Source organism: Agelaius tricolor, unplaced genomic scaffold (genome assembly GCF_023055355.1).
Source record: "Agelaius tricolor isolate 1412-34295 unplaced genomic scaffold, bAgeTri1.0.p SCAF_1, whole genome shotgun sequence".
Taxonomy (NCBI): Eukaryota; Metazoa; Chordata; class Aves; order Passeriformes; family Icteridae; genus Agelaius; species Agelaius tricolor.
This window is the reverse complement of record NW_027269261.1, coordinates 45,400,463-45,415,440: the sequence shown is the minus strand read 5'-3', so window position 1 is coordinate 45,415,440 and position 14,978 is coordinate 45,400,463. Positions and strand designations below refer to the sequence as shown.

The 14,978-nt window shown below is 38.3% G+C and overlaps 1 protein-coding gene across 1 annotated transcript in view; it reads left to right on the top strand.

The window, feature by feature from the left end:
* The window catches only part of NID1 (nidogen 1), a 43,264-nt gene that overhangs the window by 13,047 nt on the left and 15,239 nt on the right, over positions 1-14,978 (top strand). Inside the window, exons 7-12 of the mRNA XM_071432340.1 lie at positions 9-209; positions 1,943-2,188; positions 3,164-3,307; positions 4,395-4,523; positions 7,341-7,484; positions 8,211-8,333. Coding sequence (XP_071288441.1) covers positions 9-209; positions 1,943-2,188; positions 3,164-3,307; positions 4,395-4,523; positions 7,341-7,484; positions 8,211-8,333 — 987 coding nt within the window. The remainder of the gene's footprint in view (positions 1-8; positions 210-1,942; positions 2,189-3,163; positions 3,308-4,394; positions 4,524-7,340; positions 7,485-8,210; positions 8,334-14,978) is intronic.

The window sequence follows — 14,978 nt, the reverse complement described above, 5'->3', positions numbered from 1 at the left end:
TTCTTTAGGTGGTGAGTTTACACGGCAAACAGAAGTAACTTTTCTTGGCAACAATGAGAAGCTGGTTGTAAAGCAGAAGTTCAGTGGCATTGATGAACATGGTCACCTCACCATCAGCACAGAAATGGAGGGCAGAATACCTGAGATCCCATCTGGGGCATCAGTCCATATAGAGCCCTACACCGAACTCTACCACACCTCTAGCTCTGGTAAGGTTCCATAAGGATGAAATGATGAGAAAGTGTCCTAATCTCTGCTTCGTGCAATCTGAAAAACATTCTTTTATTACTTTTTTAACAAGTGTATTTAGGACCCTTTGACTTTTAGAAAGTTGCATTTTGTCCCTTAGGAAAAGGTATCAAAAGAAGGTGGGTTTTGAGTGGGACAGTGCAAATATTTCTAATATTTTCATCAAAAACATACAGGTTTAACTTTCTCTGAACTGTTGTTTGCAAAACACTCTTGATTTCCCTTTTTGCTGACCCTTTTTTTATGCTGTTGATGGCAGTGTACAAGGAATAAAAGTTTTCTTTGTAAATCCACAGCCCTTTAGCCCTGTACTGGTGTATAGCTTTTTGTGGTAATGTCATTAAGTGAGCTGTGATCTTTGAGACTAAACCCATTGTTTACCACTGTGTCTCACGTGAACTTCATTACAATGACTCTACAAGCATTTATCAGTATTATTTGAGCTGAATTTTAACAACCAATTGGAAATTACCTCTTAATTCCCTTATCAGTTTCCTGCATTTTCTCTTCAGTACTCCTCTCTCTCAATTGCTTTCTCACAGATCCTAGGTTTCCTAAGAGAACCATTCTTCATTCACTATTTACAGGACAATCTTGTTTTGCTTAATTATTTTGCTTTCCTCTTCCTGGATAAAATGGTGGGTGTTTCAATACAGAAAGTGGAGAAGTGAGGTTGGAGTTTTCCTGCTGGCCAGCCAGCCATCAAAGAGATGAATACTACAGATGAAGCAGCCTGTGGTGCACCCACGTGCACATAAATTCTGGAGATACTGCACTTTTCTCCAAGGGTGCACTTTTGGTTGCTAGAGCTAGAAAATATTGTGGTTACATCATCACTGCCTTATTTTCACTAATGTCTGAGTTTGGTAGTCAGTAATGAACCTGCTTGTGCTTTGCCTGTTGTTTTGGACTGGGAGGAGGAGGAAGTGGAAGCAGCAGGAAGCTTCTGCTTTGTGCTGAACAGCTTGAGAGTTTGGACAGTATCTGCTTTACAGAACAGTTGTCTACTTGGCAGAAATGCTGTTCCCATGGAGGTAAAGTTAGGGGCTGGAGGGAGATGACTCAAACAGCTGCAAATCTGCTGTCCCATGGCATATCTAATGGACTTAGCAGAAATCCAGCTTTAGCCAGCTGCTGCAAGTGGATGGATATAGGTGTGTTCTGGTGTCCAAACAAAGAATACTGGTGTTCTGAGGACCCTTCCTACAGTGGGAAGATCCACAAGCCCAGATCTTTTTGAAGAGTTTTGTTCACAATTTTTCCTAGTATAGAAAACTACTGTGAAGCATGCAGGAGCTCTCAGACATGCAGCTTCTTCAGGGCTCTGTTAAAATCCAAGGCTAGTAGCCTACAACGAACTAAAAAGTGGATGTAGTTTAGGCTGGTGAGATGACTGTCCTTAGCTTGGGGATCTGAAAAGGAACCTAAAGCAATCTGAGTTTGCTGAGTTGAATTTTCCTTTCATTACGTAGAAATCCACCAAGTTGAATTTTTTAAATATGTCAAAATATATCAAATTACTCATTTCTAAAAACTGTGATCCTGAGAACAAAGTATACTCCAGTGCTCGTTCCTTTACATGGAAATGCATCCCCTTTCACAGCTTCTAGCCTTTGAAATTCCCATTTGCATAGCATTTGACAGGGTGCTTTTAGTCTCTGCTCTGATCAGTGTGTTTGCTGTCATGTCACAGTGATCACTTCATCGTCCTCGAGGGAGTACACGGTGACAGAGCCAGAAAGGGATGGAGTGGCTGCCACCTACATGGGTGCCTATCAGTGGCGCCAGACCATCTCCTTTGATGAATGCATCCATGATGACTCCCCCCATTCTGCTCCTGCCACTCAGCAGCTCTCGGTGGACAGTGTGTTTGTCCTGTACAACAGGGATGAGCAGATCCTGCGATACGCCATGAGCAATTCCATTGGCCCCATCAGTGGTACGTATTTTAGATAGGTATACAAATTTTGCCTTTTCTCTTTTGTAAGCAATTAAAAGCAGTCATCCATTTTTTTTTAGCCTGCCCTAGATAGGTGTTAATGAGTTACATGAATTAATTTCATTATTTAGTAGCAGTCCAGATCCACCAGTGAAGGAGAGAAACGGAATTATTGAAAATTTGTATTTTTACTTGAGAAAGAGAATTTAAGTGATGCTGTGTTGTTGGAAGTCACTGGGGTTTATGTTTAATTCCTTGAAATACTCTCAATACACCACCTTGAATCTATTTACACTTGGAAGCATGGAGTGTGTTGGTCATCTTTACCTTATTTGTAGTTCCTCTATTCATTTTTTCTGGGGGGACACTGTCCCTCCCTAAAAGAGAGAAGAGAGCAAAAGAGGGGAATGAGATTTACCATGGATGAGTTTCTATAATTTATCTTGAAACATAGCATTTTATCTTTGAATTGTAGGCTGCTTTTGAAAGGTATTTTTTAGATGAGCTGTCCAAGCTTCCACTAATATCAGAAAGAAAGAAAGGAGATTATTTGAAAATGCACACCAGATGAGTATAAAACCAGGTTGTGTTCACTTTTGTTTGTTATAAAATAAAGTTCTGCTAATTAAATGAATAAACCAAGCTGCTGGGAATCATGTTTTGAGTCTTGTGTCAGTGACTGGAAAATGAATTTTCTTTCTATCTTGTTCTTTAGCGAGGTTTTTGTGGCTCTTTTTAAACTCAGTAGTCCTCTGTACAAGTAAAAAGGAATACAGGTGCTATTAAATACATATCTAAGATATCACCTGCAAGGCCCTTTCTTCCTGATGCAAAAAATGTGTTTCCTTGTTTAATGTGCATTATGAGCACATTAAACCTGGAAACACATTAAACCTGGAATCTCATTCCTGGCCTTAACTGGGTGCTATTACTTGGACAAGAGTCATCAAGGCTAAATATGGTCTCTCTTGCCAGATGGTTCAGCTGATATTAACCGGAACCCTTGCTACACTGGCACTCATAACTGTGACACCAATGCTGTGTGCCGTCCAGGAACTGGGAATCGTTTTTTCTGCGAATGTTCGATTGGCTTCCGCGGAGATGGAAACGTTTGTTACGGTATCGAAACACTTCAACACATTGCAAAATGAAAGCTAGTGTAGAATTTATGTTGCTTGGGGTATATTGACCCTCAGGACTAGCCATTCCAGCAAAATGAACTGCCCTGAGAGGCTGATTTTAAGGTTAGAGGGTTGCTGGGCTATGTATCTCAATAATCAAAGTAAGCAGGTTTGTCTGTCTTGAAGAGTATGTTTTCCTATCTTGCAAAGCATCTTTCCCACCCAGTTCATCTTTTTATAAAATATGTGGGAACTTAGTTGTGAGAACTTTACTGTATTGTAAGTTCTGGTTAAAATGAGTCAGCTAGGTTAAAAGTTCTCAAGAGAGATGAGAAATAGGAAATGCACATGCGACAGAGCACAGATATGTGCAATTCATTGAAATTATCTTTTTCACAATCTACTTTGAAAATCCATTTCTGTTCCAAAAGACTCATATTTCCCAGTTCGTTCTACTCTGTATTCCTAGTGTGTTTGGTTTTTGCCTTGCAATCAAATCACAGCACTAATAAGTGTTTTCAAGAAAAAATGTGTGTTAATGAAACGTGTTATTCCTATTACCTAAAAAAGTTTTGGGGCTTTTAAAACCCAAAGCACAACTCTCCTTCCACTCCAACCTTTTAATCAACTTGCTAGTGAAAACAATGGCATCACTCTGTCCCTTCCAGACCTCTGATGCTGTGAGCTGGGCAGCAGTGGATTAGAGATGTCTATGGATAATGAAGGGGGAAGCCTTTCTTAGAGTACATGCTCCTGCAGTAGTTATCATTGCTTCTGATCACCTAAGGTTGCATTTTCTTTGGCTTCTCTTTCTTCTGCAATTTCCTGTGGCATGCCCTTATTACTCCATGATAGAACTTCTCCTGGTTTGTTTTCTTCTTTTTGGTGCAGACTAACTGAGGTCACAGTTACCTCAAAACTTATTTTCAGGTTATTAATATCTCTTAAGAGGTATGGTCTATCCAAGCCATGGATAGACAGAAGTACAGAAGACGGCTATTAACCTGGAGTTCCCCAGTTTCTGTTTTTCTGGCATCCATATTAAATGCATTTTTGTAATAACTGAGATCCTTTTAACACCCTAGATATTGATGAGTGTTCAGAACAGCCAGGGCTGTGTGGCAGCAATGCAGACTGCAACAACCAGCCGGGAACCTACCGCTGCGAGTGTGTTGGGGGATACCAGTTTGCAGCAGATGGGCAGACTTGTGTTGGTGAGTTTCATGTTTCTGAAAAGCATTGCCCACCAGCCTTTGGGCTGTGATCCATCTCACAGGGATAGAAAACTCTGCTTCATGATCTGTGCTGATTTTTAGCATGAGTGGGGTTCAGGACTTTGTGCTGCAGCTCATGATTACTGGGTTTTCCTGCATTTTCTAGGTGCTGTGCTTTGGACTTTTTGGGGATTTGTGTTTTGCTGCTAATGTCTAATCCAGAGTTCAATTTAACAGATGAGATTTCAGTTACAAATTCATCCCTTGGACAAGATAGTGTACAGCTCTAAACCAATGTGTCTTGGCTATTGCAGACTTATTCCAAAGTGATAATTTATCATGATGAAAAAGAGTTGTAGCTTCAGATCACTTCACTGTTAAAATATTTGCAATTTGGCTCTTAGCTTTTTAAATGGAGCATTAAATATCGAATTCAGTAGTTGTCACCTAAACTAGTTTATTTTTCTGTAATTTAACAACTTTTTCTGGAGGAAGCCTGAGTTAATCTCTATTTGCTAGACTAAGGTTCTCCTAAAAAGGGATATATTTTCTTTTTCCTCTTTGCCCCATTTTTCACTCAAGTTGTAGAAATTCCTTTTGGAAAAAGGAATCCACAAATGGTAGATAAAAGAGAGATAATGACAAATAACAAAAAAGGAATAATGACTCTACCTCTAGAGCTGCAACTGTCAGGATAGGATGGAGATTTTTTTTTTTTGCTTGTTAGAATTTTTCGTTGCAATCTGTAATTCTGTACCAAAAAAAATCTATACACACTCTTCCAGTATGGCTGGAAACTTTATACTACCAGTATGGCTGGAAATTCCTCTTTCTTTTGGAAAGAAGTGATAACAGCTGAGGATTTTTTGCTTCTGTTGTGACAGCTTTGTGGTGGAAGTTTAGCTACCCTTTGATCAGCTAATGCATCCAGGTCATTGCTCATTATTGCAAAGACTGCTCTTCAGCAAAGAGTGAGGAGCCTTCATCTTACAGCAGAGAGAAGCATTACTTTCCCGGAGTTTGTGACTTTGCATGCTGTGTATTACACTCTCTCACAAGCCAAATTTCTCTGCTCCAGTATGAATTACAATTCATGTCTGTTCCCTAAGTCACAGTGCACCCTAATTCTCTTTCTCACAGAACAGTCAGAAAAAGCAGCTCCTTCTACCAAGGCCACTGGAAGGGATAGGGTGAGATGTGGAAGAGCAGCTTTATGTTCCTTCCATTATGTCCAACCGAAGTTTTGTGACTTGGACCTGAAAGGGAACATTCTTCCCTCCAGCCATGACCTCACCAGCTTCACTCTACCACTTTCCCATGAAGCTGATGTTCCACTTTTAGCAAGTGCTAAGTAATTACTTGCCCAGCTTGAAGGATTTCAGTTTGATCCCTTCCTTCAACCAAAAACAAATTGCATTTTTAAGGCTGAAGAGAGGGAAGATAAACTCTAGTTTCCCAAGAGATTGAAAATAAATGTCATGATAATCTTTTCATGGTGGAGGGTCTTATAACCTACCAAGAATTTGAACCCCAAAAGGGGCAACAGCAACCCTCTGTGCTTTTGCAATTTTCTCTGGGATAGCAGCTCTGACTCAGCTCCTTTGGAACCAGCCTTTTATTTTCATACCAGCTGTGTGATTCACTAAGTAGCTTTATAAGAGAGTTGTAAATAAATCTTGTCCTCCTTTTTGTAGGATCAGAAACAGAAAGACTTGGAGACTCCCTCTGAGGTCCAACTCTTACCTTATGTATTTATAATACTGTTTTTAATGAATTTCTTTTTAATCTGAAACTTACTTCATCAAATAAAGATATTAATGATTCTAACAATGATGTCATTTCCTCCAGAGAAACAGACAAAATGAGTGTTTTCAGATATGGCTCTGATAGAAGATTTTTGTTATTTCCCTGCTGACACTGTGGTAGTTTCCATCTGTGTGCTGTGATGAAATGAACATTGTAGACTCATGTCTTGGCCCCCTTTCAAATCCTTGTCATAATTGTGTAAAGACAGCCTCAGTGTTAGAGCAGCTGGAACTCTGTTCCTAGATGTACACACTGGACACCCTATTTTCAGGCCCAAAATTTTTGTAGTATTTTACCTCTTCCTATTTCAAGTACCATGATTTCCTTCCCTGTTCTCTGATGTTATAGGTAAGCATAGGCAGAGCTCCAGCAACTTCGTAAAACAATTTATGTGCAAAGTAGTGCAGTGCTTTCAGAGCCACAGCTGTCAACATGAGAAAGTGATGAAAAGCTGCAGGTCTGGTCCCAGATCTCTCCAGCAGTTGACAAATGTTTTTATCTCCCACTGAGTGAGTCACAGCTCCTATTTGTTGCCAAGTGACTGCAGCCCTGGGTCAGTACTAGGTTAGTGTAGCAGGTCATCTAAATAATTGCCAGTGCAGGGAACTGGCCACTTAGCTAACATGTGAGTTAGCTCAGTGTGATGCCTTACATTTCTTCATTCAGGACTCCTTTTCACAACCAAAACTGATATGGATATTGGGATCTGTCACTATGGTAGCTTTTCTGCCCCATTCTATATTAACAAGCACCTGTGAGGTGCTGAGGACAGTCAATTCATTGTAAAACATTAATAAGATTTAACACCACTGAAAGGGGAGATTTCAGAGGAAAAAAAAAAAAAAGAAAGAAATCCAAATCCCCAGAGCAAAAACCCCTCAGTTCCTTGTTTCCTTTCTCTCCTGTAATCTTTCACAGATGTTGTTCTCTTGTATGAACTTACTATGAGGCTTAGACTTTGTGAAGGAAAGTTTGGATTTTCATCTCCTCTCTTACACATTTAACCTGCAGCTGTGGAGCATGAGGTAAACCACTGCCAGAGGGGCACACACAACTGTGACATTCCTCAGCGTGCTCAGTGTGTGTACACTGGAGGGTCTGCCTACATCTGCACCTGCCTCCCTGGCTTCTCTGGAGATGGGCGAGCCTGTGAGGGTGGGTAGCACCATTTATTGTGGCACTTTGATACTCTGCATTGCACTCCTGGGCTGGTATTTGCTGTGTCCTATATCTACTTGTCATTTCAAGTAAGAAATTTCTTAGTCTGAGTCCCTGAGGCAGAAATTTTTATTAAGGATTTCTCTTTCTCTTCAATGTTTGATTCATAGAAGGTCCAAGATAGACAACTGCAGGAATCTGCAGCTGCAGACCTTTGTCTGCTGCAACTGTTTGCACTGTATTGGTTTAAATTACAAACATGGTGAAACATAATACTCTGATTATGTAAAAAAAATTGCATTCTGTTTCATGTCAGTCTGAGTGCAGTGGGGGAGCTTTACCTAATTACCTGTTGGAAACATGGCTAACCAAATCCTATTTCTCTTGCTGTGTTAAGTCATTTCTTCACGAAATATGGATATGTATGTCTAAAATACTGTGTGAGTTAATATTGCCTATTACCCTTTAGAATAAGGGAATCTTGGGATTTGCTGGGATGGAGAACCTAAAATACAGGCATGCTTCCCCTTCCCCTTCTTTGGCCCCCTTTTTTTATCTCCCTTGCATTTCTGTACTAGATGTATTTCCCAAGAACTGTCTGTATGTCTAATCAGTTACCCTAAAATAGGAGCCTGAAAATGTGACAGGTTTGTACTTTATTTCATCACTCTGATTTGTCCATCAGAAGGAGCAGTCACCTGAGATTGATCTTTTCTTTTACAGATGTAGATGAATGTCAACAGGGCCGCTGTCATCCAGATGCTTTCTGCTACAACACTCCCGGGTCCTTCAGCTGCCACTGCAAGGCAGGTTATCGTGGGGATGGTTTCCGATGTGTGTTAGGAGGTAAAATTCTATAGTTCTTGAAAGTTGGACCAGAAATATAATTTGGGATTTGGAGGATATATATCTTAATTTTGTTCCCTTCTGAAACACAGTGCCTACTTCCACATTGCTGCCTTTGTTCTTCTCAAGTCTTTCAAGTTAAGGACTTTACCAAGCTTGTGTCAAAACTGTATCTTGACTGCTATCGCTTTTTCACGATGTCCTGTTCAATGTCCCATTTTATGCTTTGTTTATTCTATCCCCAGCAGTTTTCAGCCCCAAGCTGATACTATCTTTTGAAGTTGCCTTGTGTAAAGGTTTGACTGTGGGGATGATTTGGTTTGCATACTCAGTAATCACTTACCATAAAATATCTGGAATTGTTGGCAATGCAAATGAATGCAATATTTACAAGAGAAAAGTGAAAAATGAGACCAAAGTCACGAGGCTCTTGTCTGCAGTAAGATCTAGATGCCTACGTGCCACATACGTAGCATCAGCCTGTGGTCTAAAAAGACTACAGTTTCCAGCTGGCACTTACTTGTTTCTGTATTTATCCAGATTATTCTCTATTTAGGAGGAAGTTCTTTACCCTCACACTTCTGTTTCTCCATTGTACTTTGAAGCTTGAAGTATAAAACTCATCTTGAAGGTGTGCTAAAAAAAAAAAAAAAGAAAGAGGAAGGAACATTGTAGCACAAGATAGTGTTATTTTACTTTAATTCAAAAGCATGGCAAACCAATGGGACAGCACTCAGGTTTTGTAGATGGTGAATCTTTCAGCCAGGAAATAAACCCTAACTTCTCAGTATATTCAAACCAAATTCTTCTTCCTCTAAAATTCTTGCTGGTGGGCATTTCTCAAGAGACTGAAACTCAAACTGTGCAGACAAGAGTCACAAGAATATCCTAGAGCCAGAAGGAAAGAAAGGGTTTGGGTGTCTTGGTTGGGTTGTTCTGTTATTTTTTAATAGTGGAGGTGCTTGCTTCAACGTGCTTGTCAGTGTGGTATGATGTTACTACCTGAGACTTAATATTTTTATTTTGCTTCTATATTCCCTAATTCTGAATTTCTGACTTTTTTTTCCCCCCACAATTGGATGCTCAGCTTTTGAAATCAAAAGGCAAAGGATTGTATGGAGGAGAGAAAAAAACATCACAAAGCTGATTCTAGTTTTAAATCATATTTACATGACAGTTCACCATGTGCATAGTAACACGTTATGTGAAATCACCCAGTCCTTGTAGATTTTTATATCATAGATAAATTTCAGGAGGATTTCTGGTGTTTAATTCTGAGACATAGCTTTCACCACTTTGTCCATCTTTTAATATAATTTTTAACTAACATTTCATACACAATTACCCATGTGTATTTTCATTTTAGTGCTAGATGAATGAGGAATTAACTGGTGTTTATGACCTGTGTCAAAATATTTAGCTAACTATCCAGCTGATAAAAACAAAATGATTTCTACTAGAGAAGAAACTTGATGTGAATAACTTGAAGCAAATCAAACCTTAAAGCTTCCGGTTCTTCAGGCAGAAATGTAGAGGTAAAAACATTACTTTCATGTCTGCCACATGCCTTTGTAGATGAAACAGGTGGTTTGGTAGACTGATATTTGCAATCAACCAATTAACTTTATTACAGGCACACAATTAATTTCTTCTGAGTGTATGTGATGATTTGCTTAAGTAGGGGGTTGTTTTGTTATTCTTAAAACCTTTTCTTATGTAGTAGTTAGTGTGTCTACTCAACTGCTAAGCACATGGTATTATTTTGTAGTTACTTTATTTCCTATTTATCCTGTACACTTTTTCACATTCTGTGCTTAACACAATTGTCTTGAATAGGGATTTTTCCATGTCACAATTTTAATAACAGTAACAAAATATTTTTAAGAGTTTTGTCTCTACTGTTTTAATGAGTGGAGATCTGTCAGGCTTTGTTAGTCTTTATATATGCCTCACTGATATTCTTCTTAATACAGTTTTGTATTACCAGTAGAAGACAGGCTTTTAGAAACACAGTATCAATTATCTTTGCTCATTAAATGTTCTGAGCATTAAAAAAAAAATCAAAAATCTCAGTAGATAAGAAGTCCCACTTTTGCTGAATTGTGACTGAAGTATAAAGTATTTGTGTTGCTGAGCTAGTCTGCAGCAATGGCAATGTTTACAACTTAGCGACTGCTCCCTTCTTAGAGTTAATAGAACAATAGCTGCCCTTGGGGTGTCATCTGTTGCTAAAGTTTTAGTGCTTCTAGAATGGATAGATCCATCAGTTAATCATTGCCAGGGACAGGAACAAGCTATACTTTCTGAAGCCTCACAGAAGTAGTTTAGTTTACTCTAGCATTGGAGTTGCTTCAGAATGGAGATTGCAGAGAAGGCTGTATTGTATTCAGCTGTAATTAGAGACCCTTTCTCCCCCTTTTTACGCACTAAGGTTTTGAGGTTTTGATCTAATAAGCTTCAGTGTAGTAACTGAAGTTTTTCCTGGTTGTTTATATCATGGAAAGTTTCATTCATCCAAATACTCAGTTCTTTTTGCTGTTCTCAGTTCCAACCCATGTGTACAATTACTTGCTTGTTTGGTGTCTTTATTATTGTATGAAACCTACTGTTAAGTCTCAATGGCAACTCTTGAAACAAGTAGACTAACAAGAAAACTGGATTTGAGTCACAGACATGGGAATGTCTGTAGGAGTGAACGGGCATGTTAATGAAAGAGTTAATGATGCTGGAATGTCCTGCTGCTCCCAGCTATTAAGGAAGCCTGTACTTCATTATTTCCTCACGCTTCATTTTTCCATTTCAAAAAAACCAGATGTCTGAGTGTTTCTACCCCTGCAGACCCCAGACACTGTTTACTAAACAGAAACAAGCCTGGATTCTTGGAACTAGGAACTGTTAAGAGCTGTTGTCTGATCATCTGTGTGCAACTAGTTTCACATGAGAAACACACTTACCAGGACAAAACTGTAAGTGAGGAATTACAAAGGAAAATGAAGGGACAAAGGGAAGCTTTTTCATTCGAGTTTTTAATTTTTTTTTTCTCCAGTATCTGAGGACAGCAATTAAAAATGTCAGTATAAGTATTTGAATAAGAGAAGTCCATACATCTCAGTTTCTCATCCTTTTATTCAGCTTCCATCTTTACAAGAGAAGTTCATAAGTAATTTTCTACATGGCTGCTACAAGAGCAATCATCTATGGCTAAAAAATTCGCTGAATATTTGTTTATGGCTTTATTAATTTGGTTTTTTCTCCATTCTGTTTCTTTCTTCACATATGTGAGAAATATGTACATGTATGTTTTTCATCTCATTTTCCATATTCATGCTACTTCCATTTTCATTTTTATCCTTAATCTATTTCAGTGACTTTTAAATTCCAGATTTCTTTTGGTAATTCATTAATCAACTTAAAAAAAAGTTTAATACTCATAAAATACAAATTGATTCTTTTGAAAATTGATCATTTAGCTGAGGTTCAGGATGCACCATTCTATGTGTTTAGTCTGACTTGTACCGTGTTCCACGGGACACAAATTATTCATTGCACCTTAATTCTCTGTTCTGCTCTACAGCTTCTGTCTTAGGAGCATTTTTCTGTACACTCATTCAATTTCTCGCTGTTATTTTGAGCTGTGGTTGCCAGAGCTGGATGCAGTATTTCTTTAATCACCTCCCCAACCTATTACTCTTCTCTGTGCCTGTATATTCCCTGTGTATATGCTGAATTATTTTCTATACCCTCTCACAATCCTTACACCACCGAGCTGTGATCTGCTGATAGCTTTTTTGGGTTGTAATTTCAAAGATAGATTAATCTTTAGCGGCTTGTCTACACAGTTTATTCCAAGAAGCGTAACTCTACATTTACATCCTGTCGTTCTCATGTGGCCTGTTTCATGTCTACAAATGATGCAAGCTATGGTTGTATATCTTCCTCTGGAATCCAAATGATGGAATTAAATTTCTTAATAGGGAAATTTACAAGCAATACTAAGGCAATATGGGAATTTACCGAAGATATCACTAGTTCATGACTCTTGACTTCTGACTCAGATGATTTCTTTCAGTTTTTAATTATTTGCCAAATTAAGTGCTTAGTTTCAAAAATTATACACTCGTATGGGCATAAATAGTGCACCATAGGAAAACACAAAGCTATTAGGTCAATGTATTACCTTCAGCAGTCAAGCATCGACTGCAGCAAAACACAGGGAGAATGGGGTTTTACTTAATTTTACAGCAGATACTGATTGGTAATGTTTAAATTTATACACTGAAAAATACTGTAACTTGATCCTGCTGTTAATGAAAAGCTGATGGTCCCCCTGCTTTTTTTCATCACCAACGATTACCTAGGTCCTGCTTTTACTGGTTGTTTCATCTCTAGCAGAATGAACTAGTCCTGGTGTAACCATTTTTATCATCACTGACATAATCATTTGCCTTGCATTTCAAATATGGGTTTCAAGAATGGTAAGAACCTCCTGAAAATCAGGGCTAGTTATCCCTGTATATGGAGCCTTGAAACAGCTGTGGCTTGTTTTCCATTTGCTAGAGTCAGGTGCAGTAGGTGTAACAGCACCATTACACCAGATAGGTGATATTTGCTCTTGGCACTACTAGTTGTATTTAATGGACTTTTTCTTCATGCCAATCATGAGGTCAGAGAACTCTCCTAATCCTAATTGTTCTGTATCTTTAAAGACTCTTGACTGGATGCAATACAACAGTACTTATGTTAAAGGCAGGCTCATGAAGAAACAACATTTAGGCTGCTCTAGTGAAGGAAATTCACTGGCTCTTAGGTTTGTGTCTGGATGCTGGCTTAAGAAGTAGCCCTGGTGCTACCTAAATATGTGTCCTTTCTTGTTACTCATTTTGTCTAGCTTCTGCTGTTAGCTCATCAAAGCAGGAAATGTGCTTTATTTGTCATGTCAATCTCATCTTTCAAACTCTGTCATAGCTAGACTAATTTCAGAGAGTTATTTAATGCTATTTAAAACTTGCAAAATCAGAGTATCTTCTCCTACCATCACTGAGTAAAAGGTATGACAGTATAAGCAGTGTAAGCAGACTATTTATCCCAGCCCACTGTCATCTGTATCCAATATTATTGTGCCTTCGTTGTTGCACAGGCTACAACACTGGATTGGGTTTCAACTCACATTTCTTTAGGTGCCTCTTAGCTGTAAGCATAGTAATCCCGGCCATGATCCAGAGATAAGAAGAAAAAAAATGGAGAATGGATTCCAAATGCTTGGTTGAACTATCATTTAATTTAGTCACTTGTTTGATTTATAAGTTTTAATACTGGTTAAATTCTTATTAGGGAGTCAAAACAAAATGTTGAAAGATGTGTTAAAATTATTGACTCAGCATAGATGAACATGGTAACCCTGGCTTTCTTTCATTTCAGAATATCTGTTTGACATTGATTACTTTTTGTACTTGATACTGTTAATAAAGTGATCACTAGTATAAGGGATTTTCATGAGCCAAAAAGTAGTAAAATACACCTTTATTCCTAAAAGTGAGTGACAATAGGGTATTTGCAAATATTTTTATGTAAGTAAAAATTCAGCATTGACTGGTTTTTATAAAGAACCAACTATATGCTCTGCCTTCTAGAAATTCAATACTAATTTTGAAAATTATTTTGTTTGACAAGTGTCTTGACTTTGGTGTTGTTAAGTGCATAAGCAGACCATTTGTGAGATTGTTCACATTAATATCTGCAGATTTTACTCAGGAATTCTGATTGTATTTTTTAAGAGAACTTGCAGTGATCAAGACCATTGTCTTTAAATTAGAACAGATATTGGTATTTCAAGTTGCTGATAACACTAATATATTTTATGTGTAACCACTGGGTCCTACCTGGGATTGTATACACCCTCCTTTCCATAATTCACATAGAATATTGAGTAACAAATTGTAACCTGTTGATATATACCCTATTTTTATGGGTTTCTGATGCAAAGAAGAAAAGGAATAATTTCTACTTTTTTTTAAATATCCTACTGAGCAGGAGTTAATAGTGTTTCTCAAAGCTGATTGGAATGAAATTAGGATTTTTTTTTTTCTGCACTGGACAAAATATGCATGGGGAGTAGTTTACCAATACTCAGTGTTCCTCCTGTTTTCTTCTGTGAACACTGCCTTTAATGAAAGTTTAGAATAAAAAAAACTGTGCAAAGCCATCTGTTTACTTGGAATCAACATTTCCTTTACCTGCATACTGCACAGGACACTGAATACATGAAAACAAAATCTGAGACAGATAATGGAGGCTTTCCCACAGGGCCTGGTTTTGTAGGTTGATTCAAGGCTCTCCACCACCCACATTAAAACTGATGCCAAATATTGCAGTTGTTCAGTGAGCTGTTCTCCAGTCATTTATGTTTCTCTAATTATGTCCAGGTGCATGAAACTTGTCCAAAGCTTTTGCTTGCATAACTGGTTTAAATATCAATAAAAACCTCCCTTCTTTTTTACAGGACAGAGATTTACACCACAACAGTCTGTAGATGCATGGGATTAGCTTTTTGCTCAGCTGGGGTCAGTCTAGTCTGAGCCACAAAAAAATAATCCTGTCCTAATCCTGGCAGTGTAAAAACAAGTAAAGGAGTAAATGGAATTGTAG